We start from the raw sequence: 14,718 nt of genomic DNA, 5'->3' as shown, positions 1-14,718 counted from the left end.
GCCCCAAACAAGAGTGGAAGGAGCTCAATCAGTTGGAGGACCCCATCCTATTGGCAACAGCAACTTGCTTGGACACGAGCAGGTGACTCAGCTGCATAATCAGAGCCTACCCTCAGGTCTCTTCCACTGGATGATGACAAAGGCACTCTCCTCTGGGCTTGTAAAATTAGCATGTGGTAAGTCCATTTTGTCTTGCTTCACATCCTCTGCTCCAAGGAATGGAGGGAGATCATCAAACCCCTGGATTCAGTTGTTCCAGAGGCCATAACTACCCCTAGACTTCTCAGTTACATGCAGTGATAGACTTTCTCTCTGGGTAAACTTACTTTATTCCTGACACTTGCTGGTTAGTAGAGTTACTACCATACACAGGTTCTCAATAAATATTGCTTTTCTTTCCCATCACTATTCCAAACATGTCGTCTTATACCACTATTACCTTTCCAAAAGGCATTCTTTGAATAAACGTTGAAAATTAAGCAGCTTTTGTTTGTAAGTCTAAGAATAAGAGAAAAGTAGTGCTCGTAATGGCTGCTTGCACCACACAGCACTCTACAGAAGAGTCAGCTGCACAGAAGCCACGTGGAGGTTTCCTGGGAAATGCTCACTGCGTCTGCTGAGATGCAGTGCTCTTTTAAAACAGAGCCAGTGGCATATGTACACACACTCATGATTGCACATTTATTGATTTCTAATTTGTATCCTGCTTACTTCCAAAAAGGCCCTGGAGTGGCTGACAAAATAAGACAAAGACATAATGGGGCCATTAAGAAAAATCAAAGATCAAGCCCAAAGAGAAAAAGCAATTGCTGATTATAGCTCAAACCTGGGTTAATATAGTTGCTTCAATAAAAAAAAAAAAAAAAAAAAAAAAAATTATATTTAGCTCTTGGCTTTTTGGCAGCCATACAGAATGTGTCATGACAGGGCACATAGAGAGCTAAGACAGCCTTCGTGTACACAGGTCTGTACCCAGCACAGAAGCTGGGCTGTAACAGGCACCCAGGGAAATGAATACTGAACCCAGAAATGAATGAGTGAACGACGGAATGAACGAATGATGTCTAAAAGAATGAAAGCTCTCTGAGACACTTATCCGTGGACTTATGTCACTCATATATTCACCTACCATCCACTTATCATTGCCTGAGTGCCTTATGTGTGTCAGTCTCTGTGCCAGGCCAGGAACAGTTACAAAAATGTGCTAAATGTCCTTCCTGTCTTCCCAGCTGCAGGTCTCTGGCTGGAAACAAAAGATCAGAGTAATTTATCTCAATGATCATTGCAACTCCTAGTTTCTTCATGCCTCCCAGGGAAAAGAGACAGGAAACAGGCTGCAAAGACAGGAACTGAGGAGTAACAGCAGTTATCTTGGCTCTCCACTTCACGACACTTTAAGCCCTAGAAAACAAGCAGGCACCACCACCTCCCTGGCTTCTTACAGCTCCTCTGCAAGGTAGGGAGAAAGGAGGTGGTATCTCTCTTTTACTAATGGGGAGATTTAGGCACAGAAGGGAAAGTGACTCTCCTAAACTCTCTCAGTTAGAAAGTGCAATTCGGATAGAGCCCTGGGTTTCTGTGCTTGGCCTCAGCACCCCAGACCTGTTATCACCCCCTCCTCTGTCTGAATCAAGACTAGCCCTGTGGAAACTGGGTGTTACCTGATGGCCACAGGGAGGCTTGGCCTCAGGTGGCAGCTGAAGGACTCAGCCCCCACCCCCTCACAGCCTTAGAGAAGCCCTAGGGACTCACTCCCACCCCCAGGCACTTTTCCTCTTTCCAGAACTGGTGTTGAGATTCCAGAGGAACAGGAGATAGCCTGCGCAGCACTTGGTAAGTGCAAGTTTAAAAGGCCACCAGGCAATGCTGGGTGGAGAGATGGCTGTTTCATGAGCATTTAGGGAAGAGCTGCATTGTGGGTCCTCTGTTTGCAGGTTCTGCATCCACGGATTCAGCCACCCACGAATTGGGAATATTCAGAAAAACAGTATCTGTTCTGAATGTGGCCAGACTTTTTTCTCTCCATTATCCTTAATCAACACAGTCTAATACCTATTCACACAGCACTGCATTATATTAGGTAGGATAAGCCAGTTAGAGCTGATTGAAAGAAGGATGTGCATAGGTTATATGCAAATACTACATCATTTCATAACTTAAACGTCTGGGAGTTCTGGTGTCCATGGGGATCTTGGCTATCAAACCCCTGTGGATAAAAACAGATGACCTTACAGGGAAGGGGAAGTTAAACTCAGGATGGCTTCTGGTACATATGCTAGGCATGCTTACCCAGCTCTGCTAGACACTCAGGCTGCTGGACTGTGCTGGCTCCAGGGGGAAGCACCAGAGGGCTGGAAAGGGGTCAGGCCCTTTCCTATTTTTAGCAAACTCGCAAGGTGGACCCTGACAGAGAAACAGTGTGCACAGCAAGAAGACCTTGACAAAGTGCAGGCACGTCCTAGAGAAGGCATGACACTGCTCCACCAGAACACCCACCAGCCCCTGCCTGTTCTCCTTCCAAAGAAGTTTCCTTTGAAAATACAGTTATGCACAGAGTCTGTGTATAGACATATAAATACATACTTCTAATTCAGAGCTCGCTCTTAGTGTACACACTGACATGTGTTTCCTATTTTCCAGCTTATCCCAGAGCCTTATGCGCTTTGTGTGACTGTATAAGTAGGCATTGCACACAGCCATCGGGAAAGAGAATGGTGGTCACAACCTAGAGCCCCCATCCCAGCTAGGTTGCCACTCTCTGCGCCTGAGTGCTAAGCAACCAGACAGAGTCATTACTCCTTGCCCACAGTTGGGCCTGGGGCAACCCAGTTCACCCCAGCATCTACAATGATCACAGTCATGGAGTTGTTCAGTGTCAATGGATACCCATAACACACAACTCATAGGCTCTGCCACACCCTGCATCTCCAGCTCCCACGCTTCCAAACCCTCAAAATGAATAAATGCACAGGACATCTCCAACCCTTCCCCCTACATTGTATTCTGGACCATTCTAAAAGATAAAACAGCATTTAAGGTGTTTCTTTCTTTTCCCACCAAACCATAGATCTCAAGACCCCTCAAGTTCCAGGACTGGAAATGCTACGTAGCAAGCAATGGGCAGGAGCTCCTCTAGCTAGCAAAGCAGGGAGGTTGAAAAGCTTAGCCTAACCAGTTTTGTCTGAGACCACCGGCAACCTCAGGTGAACCAACTCACCCAAAACCCCCTCAGAATTTCCCTACAGTAAGTTCAGACCCATGTGAAATGGAAGGTTCCTCCCTCCTTGCAATGGGAGGGTCCACTATCACTCATCACTAGTCCTTGCTGGCCACACAGACCACTGAGCTCTAAAAGCAAGACAAGAAGCCAGGCCTGGAGGCATGGGGGTGGGGCCCCCATTTCAAGCCCTGCTCCAGTCTCCACACCAGGGCAGAGTCACCAGACCCCCACGGCAGGGGGAGCCACACATGAAGGTACACAACCTGCCCACCACTAAAGCCAGGGAAGGTGCACATGGAAAATACAAGTCAACGCTACTCACAGTCTGGTGAGCTTCGGTGTGCTCTGGAAAAGCAATTCTGGAAGGACCTGGAGCTTATTCTTATTGAGACGCCTACAGGGGAAAAGAAGAATGAAAAGATGTCAAGGGCATATTAAATCGGATCAAGAGTATTTGCAGGTACTGCTTCAATCCATCCATCCATCCATCAACAGGTATTAAGGGCCCCTGTAGATCTTTCAATATGGGATGTTCAACATGTGTAAGGCATACGCCATGCTGACCAGGCTTATAGTCCACCAAGATGCAAGGCCGAGGTCAGTAGTGAGCATAAACTCAGCACACATGCTGTGCTCGCCTCATTCGCCATGAGTCTGGGACAGATACCATTAACTGATCACACCACTCTTTCCCAGGGACATTTGGTCTTTTCTCACCATGAGCTCTAGGTAGTTATTGCCAAGTGATAGAACTGAAATGTGAAATAAGACTCCAGAAACATAAATTAAATGCCGGAGAAAGCTTCCCAAGTTCTAAGTGGGTGGCAGTTGTTATAAGAACACAGGAGAGGTCAAGGCAGATCACTCTGGGTTGAGAGACCAAGTAGAATTCCTGCCAGGCTGGCTCGTTGGACTATCGCAGGGTGGCATAATGAATCTCCTGGCTCTTGGCCCTTCTGCATTTGAAGGATGCTTTCTTCATAAGAAACTTTTACATATTGTATTTTACAACTGGGTTGGTATAAAAACAAATACATTTATGTTACATAATATTTATTTCAATCTGAAAGCTCACTTCTATTTGAATTTTAAAAGAAAATAAAACATTTTCATGGACCTTTCCAGCACTGTGGGTCCTTGGCACTGCCCCCAACAAGCCTAATGCAGAAATCAGCCTGGGCCAGAGACAACATTGGAGCATGAGGTGTGGCTTGATATAAAACTCAGCCTGTGGAGATGGCAGTGTTGGATGATGGCCAACAGAACCAGGGCAAGTTTCTGCTGAGCATGACCAATGCTAACTAGTCACAGAAAAGAAGGCCACCAGAGCTTCCAGGGAATACAGCCATCATGTAATCTCTGTGAAAGTTGTTTTCATGGAGGAGTTAGGCCAAGAGGGAGACCCTGTTCCTTGCTTGCTCCATGTTCTTCTGCCCTAGCATTTGTTCAAATCTTATTCAGGGGAAGCGGTTCTCTCTTTACAGATGAACCCCCCCAAACCACTTCTTAAGCATATACCTCACAGTCCCCATTAACTTCCCAGGTCCAAGAACAGTTCAGAACCAAGAAGAACTTTTCCAGCTGGAGTGAATGAACCATGTCTGGTTAGATGAGATAACTATCTTACCCCCACCTTAGAACTAAACAAACTGAGGTTGAAGGAAAGGTGAATGTTACCATGTCTTCTGGCCCCAAAGCCCACACTCCCTCCTTCTCCCACATGATTCCCATTTGGAATTTTGCTCCCATTTCCCCCTCTCGCAGGCTGTGGCAATCCATGCTCTGCTTTCTATCTCTGTGAATTTACTTTCTGCTCTTCCCACCACCCCTGGTATCCTCTCTTGGTGTGTTCCTACCACAAAAGTGAAAGGATGAGGTATGATCCAGTTCTTTGTTTAGAACAGTTCCCAGATAGTCCATGCTGATTTCCTCTAGAACAGGTGGAGGTCAGCAGCCCTGGAGAAGGCATGGTGTTATGACTTTGGAGTTCACCAGGGCCTGGTTTTATCATGTTCTTACTGTAGAACTGGGTCAAGTCACTTAGCCCCTGAAGCCTCAGTTTCTGTCTGTAAAATAAACCTACTTCTTTGGCTTACAGTGAGTCTTAAATGACCCTGTGCATGTGTCAGTGCTTAGCATTGCCATGAGGTGGCAAAAATCATCAAAGTAGTGTTGATTGAGTCCTACCTGTGTATCACAGACTGTGCTACGTGCTGCACCACCTGGACCCCAACTGCAGCAATGCTTGGGGCAGGCCTTGTTGATATCTCTATCTCTTACATAAGAATTCAGAACCTGGAGAGGCCCAGTACCATCCGGAGGCCATAGGGGCAGAGCTTGGGTGTAGTCAGCCTGACTCCAGAGTCCTGGTTCTAAACCACCATGTTACCCAAAGTTTTCAATAAATGACAGCTTCCTGCCCTTTTTGCTTTCATTTTTCTCTGCTTTTCATCTGGGTTATTACCTCCTCCACCCCAACCCAGACAATGATCCACTCTGGGCACAACACCCTCCCTGGAAAGGACTTTCTTGGAGGTCCCCAAGGCAAAAAATGGGTCTCTCTGTGGATCCGTCTGGAACCACCCTCTATTGTCAGAGTGTACAAAGCCTGGTAAGAGTTACATTTAGACACCCAAGACTCCAGTCTAGGCAAAAATCCTAAACTCTGGTGGCCACTGCCTGAAGTGGGTAGGGTGTTTAGTGTGCTCAAAGCCCTAAACCAGAATTGGAACTAAAAATAAAACCAGCTTGGCTCTGAGGCTCCCGGAAGGGAAGGAATCATTTTTATTTCTTTGCCAGTATTTGTGGCTGGACAAAAATAAAAATGCAACCAAATTTAGCCAATGGAGTTCTGCCTGCTGCTTCCTAAGCCCTGCATGGGGATCCTGGGGCAGCCAGGCTGGGCTCGGGTCCCAAACCAGGGGCCATTCCACTTCAGCTTGGGCAGGTCACATGCTGGGTCTTCCTCTCAGGAGCTTGATTCTGTATTTCCAGGTTATTCCAGAACTTACTTATGCTCCCTAGAGAACAGGCTGACCTGAAAGGTCTTCCTTGAAGAGCCAACAAAGGCTCCAAGCTGCATAAAGGGCACTTCTCATGTGCTGCTAGGAAAGCGGGCCCTGAGCAGGAAAATAAGTGGGATGACATGTGCTGTTTTGAGGAAGAAACAGATAGGTGCTGGGCTGCAGACAGAGGCTATTGGGCATAGTGCACCTCTGCCATCTGCTGCTATTACTCTCGGTCCCCAGAGGTGGGTATGTCCAACCTGAACTGAAAGTGAATCTGTGATTCCCAGAGGCTGAGCAGAATTGAATGGAACTCATATGAGGATGGAACTATGGTCAGCAAACAGCATGTGGGTCAGGTTCATGACAGGAGAAAGCCCATCCAGGTGTCCTCGTTCTCTAAGACCAAGAATACTTCCCTACTGGGAAAATGGGGAACATCCAGATTAAAGCCCCACTGGCTACTGGATTACAAAGTCATCTTCAACCTGAGCCACAAAGCTCATAGCCTTGACTCTGTGGAGTCACTGAAGGCCTTCCTGAATATATCTGGGTATATAAAGCACATTTAGACATTCTTGCCACTTTGTGAATTCATCCATTTATCCAACCATCTACCATCCATCCATCCCACCAGTTATTCATTTATACATCCATTTATACAAATACTATCCTTCTACCCATCAATTCTTCCTTCCTTCCATCTTTCCAGTTCTCTTTGAATATGAATCTGCAAGAAGGAGTAAGATGCAATCCCTTCCTTTAAGAATGTCACATGCTAGTGGAGGAGTGACAGATGTGAAACAAAAGTTGAACCATGACCTTATATACAAAGGTGTTGTGGGAACACAGAGGAGGAGTAGCAGACCCAGTCCTATTTACAGGAAGGCTTCCCTGCAAAGAGAGGATGAATGTGACTCTTCAGAAAACACGGACAGAAAGTTGAAGTCTGGAGTATGTACATATATGTGGAGACTCAGGAGACTAAAGGACATTTGGGGAGCAGGCTTACACAGTGGAGCATGGGGTGACTTGAGAACATGAGCAACTGCATTGTATAAGTAGGCAGAGGTTGTATCACGAGGGGCCTTATGGATCGTGGTAAAGGATTTGGGCCTGGCTTTTTATGAAAAGTAATAAGGAGCTATAGAAAGGGCTTGAGCAAGAAAGGGACCATCTGGTTTGGATTTTAGAAAGCTCTTTCCAGTAACAGTAAACTTGGTTTGGAAAAGGGTGAAACCAGAAGCAAGAAGACCAGTTAAGAGGGCTCCTGAGTATCCAACAGGGCTCTGTAAGACCCAGTTAAGGCTGACTCTCATGATGGATGAAGGAGATAGCTGGGAGGTATAGTCAGTGGGGTCTGTGACTGAATGCATGCGAGAGAGACAGGAACAGAGGTATTAAAAGTGCCCCCCACCCCAGGATTTAGCTTGGGAAATTGATCAGTCAAAATAACCAATCACCTATGAAAAAAATAAAGAAGGAAGGAAAACCATGTAGAAGGGGATATTTTAGATTCAAAATTTCTGAACCACTGAGATCTTTCAATTATGTTTTGACAATTAATACCCAGGAATAACACTACAGCCATGAGCCAAAGCATTGAACAAAGCATTTTGCATGCACTATCTTACTGAAACCCCACAGAAATGCCTGGAGGCCAGTCCAATTAATATCCTGATTTAAGGATACAGAGATCTGAGAAGAATAAAGCACTTGCCCAAAATCAAGTCCACCAAAACATGATGGTGATGGGATTTGAAGCCAGATGCCTGTGTTCTTAATGGCTGTATAAAATGATGATATTTAACTTAGCTCTTCTTTATAAAGACTGTCTTGATTTATCACCTAAAGTGTACTACTCATCTTCCCCTTAATTTCCAAGGCTCCTTCAGAGTGGGAATGAAATCTTACACATCCTTTGTTTCCCAATGGCAACCAACACAGTGCCAGGTTCACAGGAACCTTCAGGAAGCGCTCATGTTCAAGTTCATGAATAAATCAGAAGGCAGGAATGGCCAACTTAGGGAGCCTAAGGGGTCAACTATACCCTGGCCTAGATGATGGAAGCCACCCTCTGTGGAGGAAGACAGGATGCCCAGAGACTTGGCTTCCAAATTCATCTGCTTCAAGACCAGCAAGGTAAGAAGATGGGCTCATTGCTTCCTCTGGGTATGGAAAGGACAGGGCGAGGGGTTCTATGGCCATGCTTAGCACGGCACATACCTCCCTTTTCTAGAGGTGTAGAATGTCCAGCTGCTGGACCAGGGCCTGAGGGAGGGAGAATTTCAAAGTGTACTTATCCCCCAAGGTCACCAACACTGCTTGCTTTGGTACTGAACCCAGTTACTTCCCTCCCCTAGGCCCATTTACTGGTACTTCCAGAAACACCCATGTTTACACAGCAAGGACCAAAGAGGCTTTGTTACTCAGAGCAGAAGCTTCAAGCCACCTGCAGTAGAGAGATGGAGAGGCTCCTGGCCTGAAGTCACAGGGATGACAGCAAGCTCCAGGGCAAAGGGCAGTATCAAACTACAAAGGTCTTGAACTTCAGCTCAGAGTTGGCACCATCAACCACAAATACGCACAGATATCACTGTAAATTAGAGGCCAAAACCTTTAACTTTAGGGAGCCCTGATCTGGGCTGTGTCCATTAGCCATTTGCCAATGGCTTCACACTTGCTTTGTTTCCTCGCCTGTCAAACAAAACAATTTTTTTCTGCTATGCAAATTTTCACAGCATAAACGGAATGTGATCTGATGGATTCAGAAAGCAACCCAATCTGTGGTGGCTGTTGGTTGATACCCCTCATCATCAGGAACAACTCCCACACATGTGGTAAGAAAGCCTACTGACCAACAACCCAACACCCCAGCCATGTTGGTCAATCATTATTGCTGTTCTTGCCTTGGGGCTTCCTTTTCCTGGTAGGACGAGGGGTAACACAGGACAACTTTACTGATAAATAATGGGGCTTCCTTTTAACATTAGTTACAGACCAATCCCAAATTTACTTCCATGTTCAGAAGCAAGTGGACTGAGCTTTGGCTTTGCAGCATTAGGCATGTGCTCAATGACATCTAGGTTGGCTTACGCATTTTGAAAACTTATTCTTTTTAGTTTGTAACTTCTAAGTGTCCCAATAGCAATTTGACATTTCCAAGGGAAACTAACTTTGTTTTTCATAGTCTAAAATTCTTGTCCCAAAGCAGTCTTTTTTTCTTTGAAGTTGTTTATGAGAACCCCTTTTAAAAGTAACTTATGGCTTATTTTAGGAACAAAATTATTATGTAATAGCAAAACATGTTCCTCACAGAATACCTGGGAGGGCTGAATGGCTTAACATCTGCAAAGAGCTTGGCAGGGCTTCTCAAGGGCTCAATAAATGTAGTGGTGGCAGCTACTGTTAACATTGTCATTCTCTGGAGGTGCCCCAGGAGCTCAGAAATACAGGTATCTCTCCTTTACAGAAGACTATATTGGTCAGCAAGGCAGTAAAAAGTGAACTCCAAAGCTCACTGGTTAACACATAAACGCTTACTCTGCACTCACAGGAAGGCTTGTTCCATCTCACGTGATGCTGTGGAGAACGTGCCCTCCCAGGGTTCAGTGCCAGAGGAGGAGAGAAGGATGCACTGCAGCTCTTAATCCCTTTGGTCCAGGAATGAGGCAGATCACTCATGTTCTCAGCCTGTTGGCCCGAACAAGTCACATGGCACAAACTTAATTGCAAAGGGCCCTGGGAAATCTACAGGCACCCTTGAATATCTGGTGAAGGCTATTACAACGTCCAGTGTGTCTGAAGCACTGAGCACCAGCAATGGTCTCTCTGTCCTTGTCCTTGCTCCCGTCCTTCCTCTCTTCTGCTAATGTAGGTACTTACTATGTACAAAGGGCTGTTAAGTGTTTTATATGCATTGTCTCCTTTCACCGTTAAAGCCACTTTATTTTTTTCTTACAGTACTGGGGATTGAACCCAGAGGTGATCTACCACTGTGCTACATCCCCAGTCCTTTCTATTTATTTTCTTTAATATTTTGAGATAGTCTCTCCAAGTTGCCAAGGTTGTCCTTGAACTTGTAATCCTCCTGCCTCAGCTTCCCAAGTAGCTGGGATTATAAGCATGCACCATCATGCCCAGCTTAAAGCAATTCTTAAAGTATAAATCGTTATGCTTATTATTTTAAAGGAGTAAACTGAGACACAGAGAGGTTCCAAAATTTATCAAAAGTCACATAGCATATAAGTAAGGCTTGAACACTGAAACCTGTGATTTGAGTCCCTCTGTCCTTCTGCTTTCTTAAATCTTTGGTGCTTGGTTGACCAGGAAGCTGCTCAACAATCCCAGAATAGAGACCAAAAACGAGGACTATTTATCTATGCTAGAGTTGGGAAAATTGTGCCCAGGCAGACTACAATCCTGTACCCGCTTGGCCTTACCGTCTAAGACCTGCTCCTTGGCTCTCACCACTGGTTTCAGAAGGTGGCTCTGAGGGCCCCAGAAAAACCACTGCCTTGGGCGGGTGTGGAACCCTGAGCCATCAATCAGAGCACCTCTCTGCTTCTCTCAGACCTAACAGACCTGTCCATTCAAACCTCCCTGGAAGTGTTCTCGGCCTGTGTACCCTTGTGGGTGGTTAAAGGTGCTCCACGTAGGTGGCCTATACATGCACTTCTAGAGAATGCTGGGGCAGTCCCAGAATCTCGCCTTACTGAGACCAGTTCAGGATCTCAGCTGGAAAGAAAATAAGCACAAAGCCCCCCAAGCCCCCTTTTGAACTCTCCCACTCCTCACATTGGACCGATTTCCCTCCAATTACACAGCTGTTAGGGAAATGCTGCGCACAGTGACACTGGAGCCTGCCTCACCCCAGCTGCTGCCATATGCCCAGATACCCCTGCATCCAGAAGCTGGGGACCCAGGAGGAGAGGAGAAGGGAAGAAAGGAAGGGCACGCGACTGCAGGGGGGAACTACTGGCTCTGTGAGGAGCAGCTGAAGGCTCACACATCCTCTGCTCTGGTTCCAGGGTTGCTAATCCACAAGGCCTAAGTCTTTTCTGCCTAGAACAATACAGAGTAACCCCAGAGACTGTGGCCAACAGCTGCTTTACATGGGACCAAAGTCAAGAGCATGGATCTCTAAGATTCCCTAGGGGACTGAACAGGGAACTATGTCAATGTACTAAGGGGTCACATTCCAGAAAAACACTTGTAAGTTGAGAGAAAGCACACAGTTATGCATGCTTGGGAATGCACACATATGAGCACACAATGCAGACATAATGCACAAGTGACTTAACAGGGTCACACACAGCCTTGGAGCTGGCCAGATCCATTCTAGGCAGTCAGATCACCTGGCCACAGAGAAAGTCCATATTCCCATAGTGACCTCTTCACCCCACAGCTTATAAAGAGCCCAACAGGCAAGCAGTTCCCCAACTAAAAATCACGCTTGGATCCCTCCTGAGGTACTTGAGTCTTGCCTCAGGGTTTCTGCACATGCTGTTCCCTTCTCTGGGAGAGTTCTTAACCCTGCTCCTAGAGTGGCAGCTGCGAAGGTAGTAAGACGTACTCAAATTCCGGAAATCATCTGCAGGAAGAGGAGGCAGGACCTGCTGATGGATTAGAAGTGAGGCATGAGAGAAGAGGAGTCAAGGATAAAGCTGAGGCTTTGGCCAGAGCATAGAAAACTTTGGAACTTCTATCACGCATGATGGGGAAAGAGCAGGGTTGGGGGACAGGAACATATTTGGAGGTAAAATTTTATATGCACATATATATCAAAGTACAGATGCCCAGAAGACCATTGGATATACAAATCTGGGCTTTGGGAATAAGACCAATAAGATGCAGATGGTTTTTAAAGACTTGAATCTGATATGGTCATCATGGGAGACAAAGTCAAAGGCAAGAGGGGTGAAGACAGAGTCCTGGACTACACTTGTCCTTGTCCACTCGCTATGGAGAGAAGAAACCACCATCACATTAGGAGGAGATGCCTGAGAATCAAGCTGTGGAGGTCACATGAAGAAAAGGTTCCAAAGAGGGAGGACAGCCAAGGAGGGAGGGATATGGCTGTCATTTGCTGTTGAAAAGATAAGGAGGACATTGGATTTAGTGTATCAGGAGTTATTTACTGAAGTGGTTCAAGAAAGAACAGGAGGAGCAAACGAGGAAAAGCAATGATTTTGAAATATTTGGAGGATGGAAAATGAACTGGTAGACAGGAGGGCACATGGGCACAAGGGAGGTTTTACTGCTTGTATTTTTTTGAGACAGAGAAAATCGTGACATGTTTATATGCTAATGAGAATGATGCAGAAGACAGGTCAAGCTGATGTTACAGGGGTAGGGAGACACTTTAAGAGTGAAGCTTCTTAATAGGTCACTGGGGCCAGATTCCAGGGCATGAGGGATGGAATGGCCTCTGACAGGGCCCAGGGCAGGTTACCTGTGGCCAGAGCAATAGGGTATGGCAGAGCTGGTAGAGGGAGCCTGTGGAGGTCTACTCCGACAATTCTAGTTCTCAGTGAGTAAAGGAAGCCAGACTCTCCAGAGCCCTGAGCACAGGAGGAGGCACTTGATGATGGGGATGCGAGGAACCGCTGCACAGGACTGACTGGCATGTCAGCCAGCACCCTCTGGAGGTTAGTGATCCTGAGACCGAGCAAGGGTAGTCCAGATAAGCATGTGATTCTTTTCAGTCACATGCAGTTTCCCTGGGAGGGAGGGGACATAAAACCGCAGGCTGACTCTAGCAAGGTTTGGGTTTTCCCAGGTAACTATGATGGAGGAAGAGGGGAGGGGTGAAGGAATGTGCTCCCAGCAATCATGGGCCATGAAATGCGTGCAGGGTGAGGAAGAAGGGGAGGTCCTTAGGCAGTGAGGCACAATGACAAGAAAACAGAGTGTGAATGGTAGGTCCCTGCAGGGTCAGAGAACTCTTAAACAGAGCACAAGGTTGGGAGTTAGAGAAAGCTGTAGCATATCATCCTACGTCTGCCACAGAGCTGTGTGACTGTGTAAACCACAGCACCTCTCTGAGCCTTGGTTTCCTCCATCAACAGAATCGGTGATCTGGATGACATAACTTCTAAAATTGCCTATTCTTATTCTGAGAGCTGGGCAGGACCCCTACTTTGGATTCTAAGCCCCACTCTCAATGAGCTGTTTTAGGATTTTACCTCCCTATGTCTTAGTTCATTCATGTGAAAAATGGAAATCACAGCCTGGTGCGATGTCGCACGCCTGTAATCCAGTGGCTTGGGAGGCTGAGGCAGGAGGATCGCAAGTTCAAAGCCCCTCTCGGCAACTTAGCAGGGACCTAAGCAACTTAAGGAGACCTTGTCTCTAGATAAAATATAAAAAAAAAGGTTGGGGATATGGCTCAGTGGTCAAGCACTAGTGGGTTCAATAAAAAAAAATCATAATACCTACCTAGACTATCCATTTAAATGTAGTGCCATGAAAGGAATTATGGTCCATTTTGTTGAATGTAGCAGAAAGCTTAAAACAGTTTCTAGCAACTAGCAGGCACTCAACAAATATTTGCTGGTTGGTTGATTGAATGAATGAATGAATGAGTGAGTGAACGCCTACCTCGCCTATCTCACAGAATTACTAAGGGCAAATGAGATGTGGACGTGAGCTCTGGGAACAGCTCAGGGTGCTATAAGCCACGTGTAGCTGCCAAGCTCCCCTGTGCTGCCTTTTTCACATCTGGCTGTGAAAATCAGAGCACTTCATTAGGAACCTTTGGGACCGCTGTAACCAAGTTGCCAGAGGGTCACAATGACAAGAAGACAGATGAAGCACTTGCCCACATGCTTGCGAGGGCATCCTGAGAGTTCAGGCACAAGGCCCACACCATCTGACTTGCAGAGAGGGGTGAGGTGGAAGATGGGCAGGATGGGGGACTGTGGAACAGAGAGATGCCAGAGCCAGGGTGAGGATTCCTGCAACAGGTGGGGCATCAGGAAAGGTTCTATTCCAGCAGAGCAAGAGTGCTGGAGGAAAATACAGAAGGCCCCGAAGGTTAACTCCTGCTTCTCTGTGCTGTCTAGGAATAAACACGGAACAGCACTGTTGAGGGCTGGGAAGGGAGATGGAGCATTCCTTGGACCTGAGCTTCACTCTGTAAAAGCACACTCCATCAAGACATTAAATACACATGTATAGCCTATGGTTAACGTTGAGTCATTTCCACTAGAAATTAAGAGAAAAATACTTTAAGTAGCTATTAGGATATTTTTAAACACTTCAAATCCCCAAAACAATGCAGCAAAGCTGGCTCTAAATAGGACGCATGAGTACAGCCCGTCAGACTCGCCACGTCCTCTCTGGGTTATTCCAGGCCCCTCATCAGGGTCTCCAAACCCTTCGACCCGCACAGGTAGGAAACTGACAGATGCAAATTGAAAGAGAAATACTCTAGCTAGTGGATGTCAGGGAGGGCAGGTGCGACTCAGCACAAATTTTCTGGAAGGTACT

General features: G+C 46.4%; 1 protein-coding gene across 1 annotated transcript in view; it reads right to left on the bottom strand.

Annotated features, from left to right (window-relative positions):
• Window positions 1–14,718, bottom strand: part of SLIT3 (slit guidance ligand 3) — a 572,899-nt gene that overhangs the window by 456,998 nt on the left and 101,183 nt on the right. Inside the window, exon 4 of the mRNA XM_079145392.1 lies at window positions 3,543–3,614. Within this exon, the coding sequence (XP_079001518.1) occupies window positions 3,543–3,614 (72 nt within the window). The remainder of the gene's footprint in view (window positions 1–3,542; window positions 3,615–14,718) is intronic.

The sequence above is a fragment of the Sciurus vulgaris genome, assembly GCF_902686455.1.
Source record: "Sciurus vulgaris genome assembly, chromosome: 6".
NCBI classification, from domain to species: Eukaryota; Metazoa; Chordata; class Mammalia; order Rodentia; family Sciuridae; genus Sciurus; species Sciurus vulgaris.
This window is presented reverse-complemented; position numbering and strand designations above follow the sequence as displayed.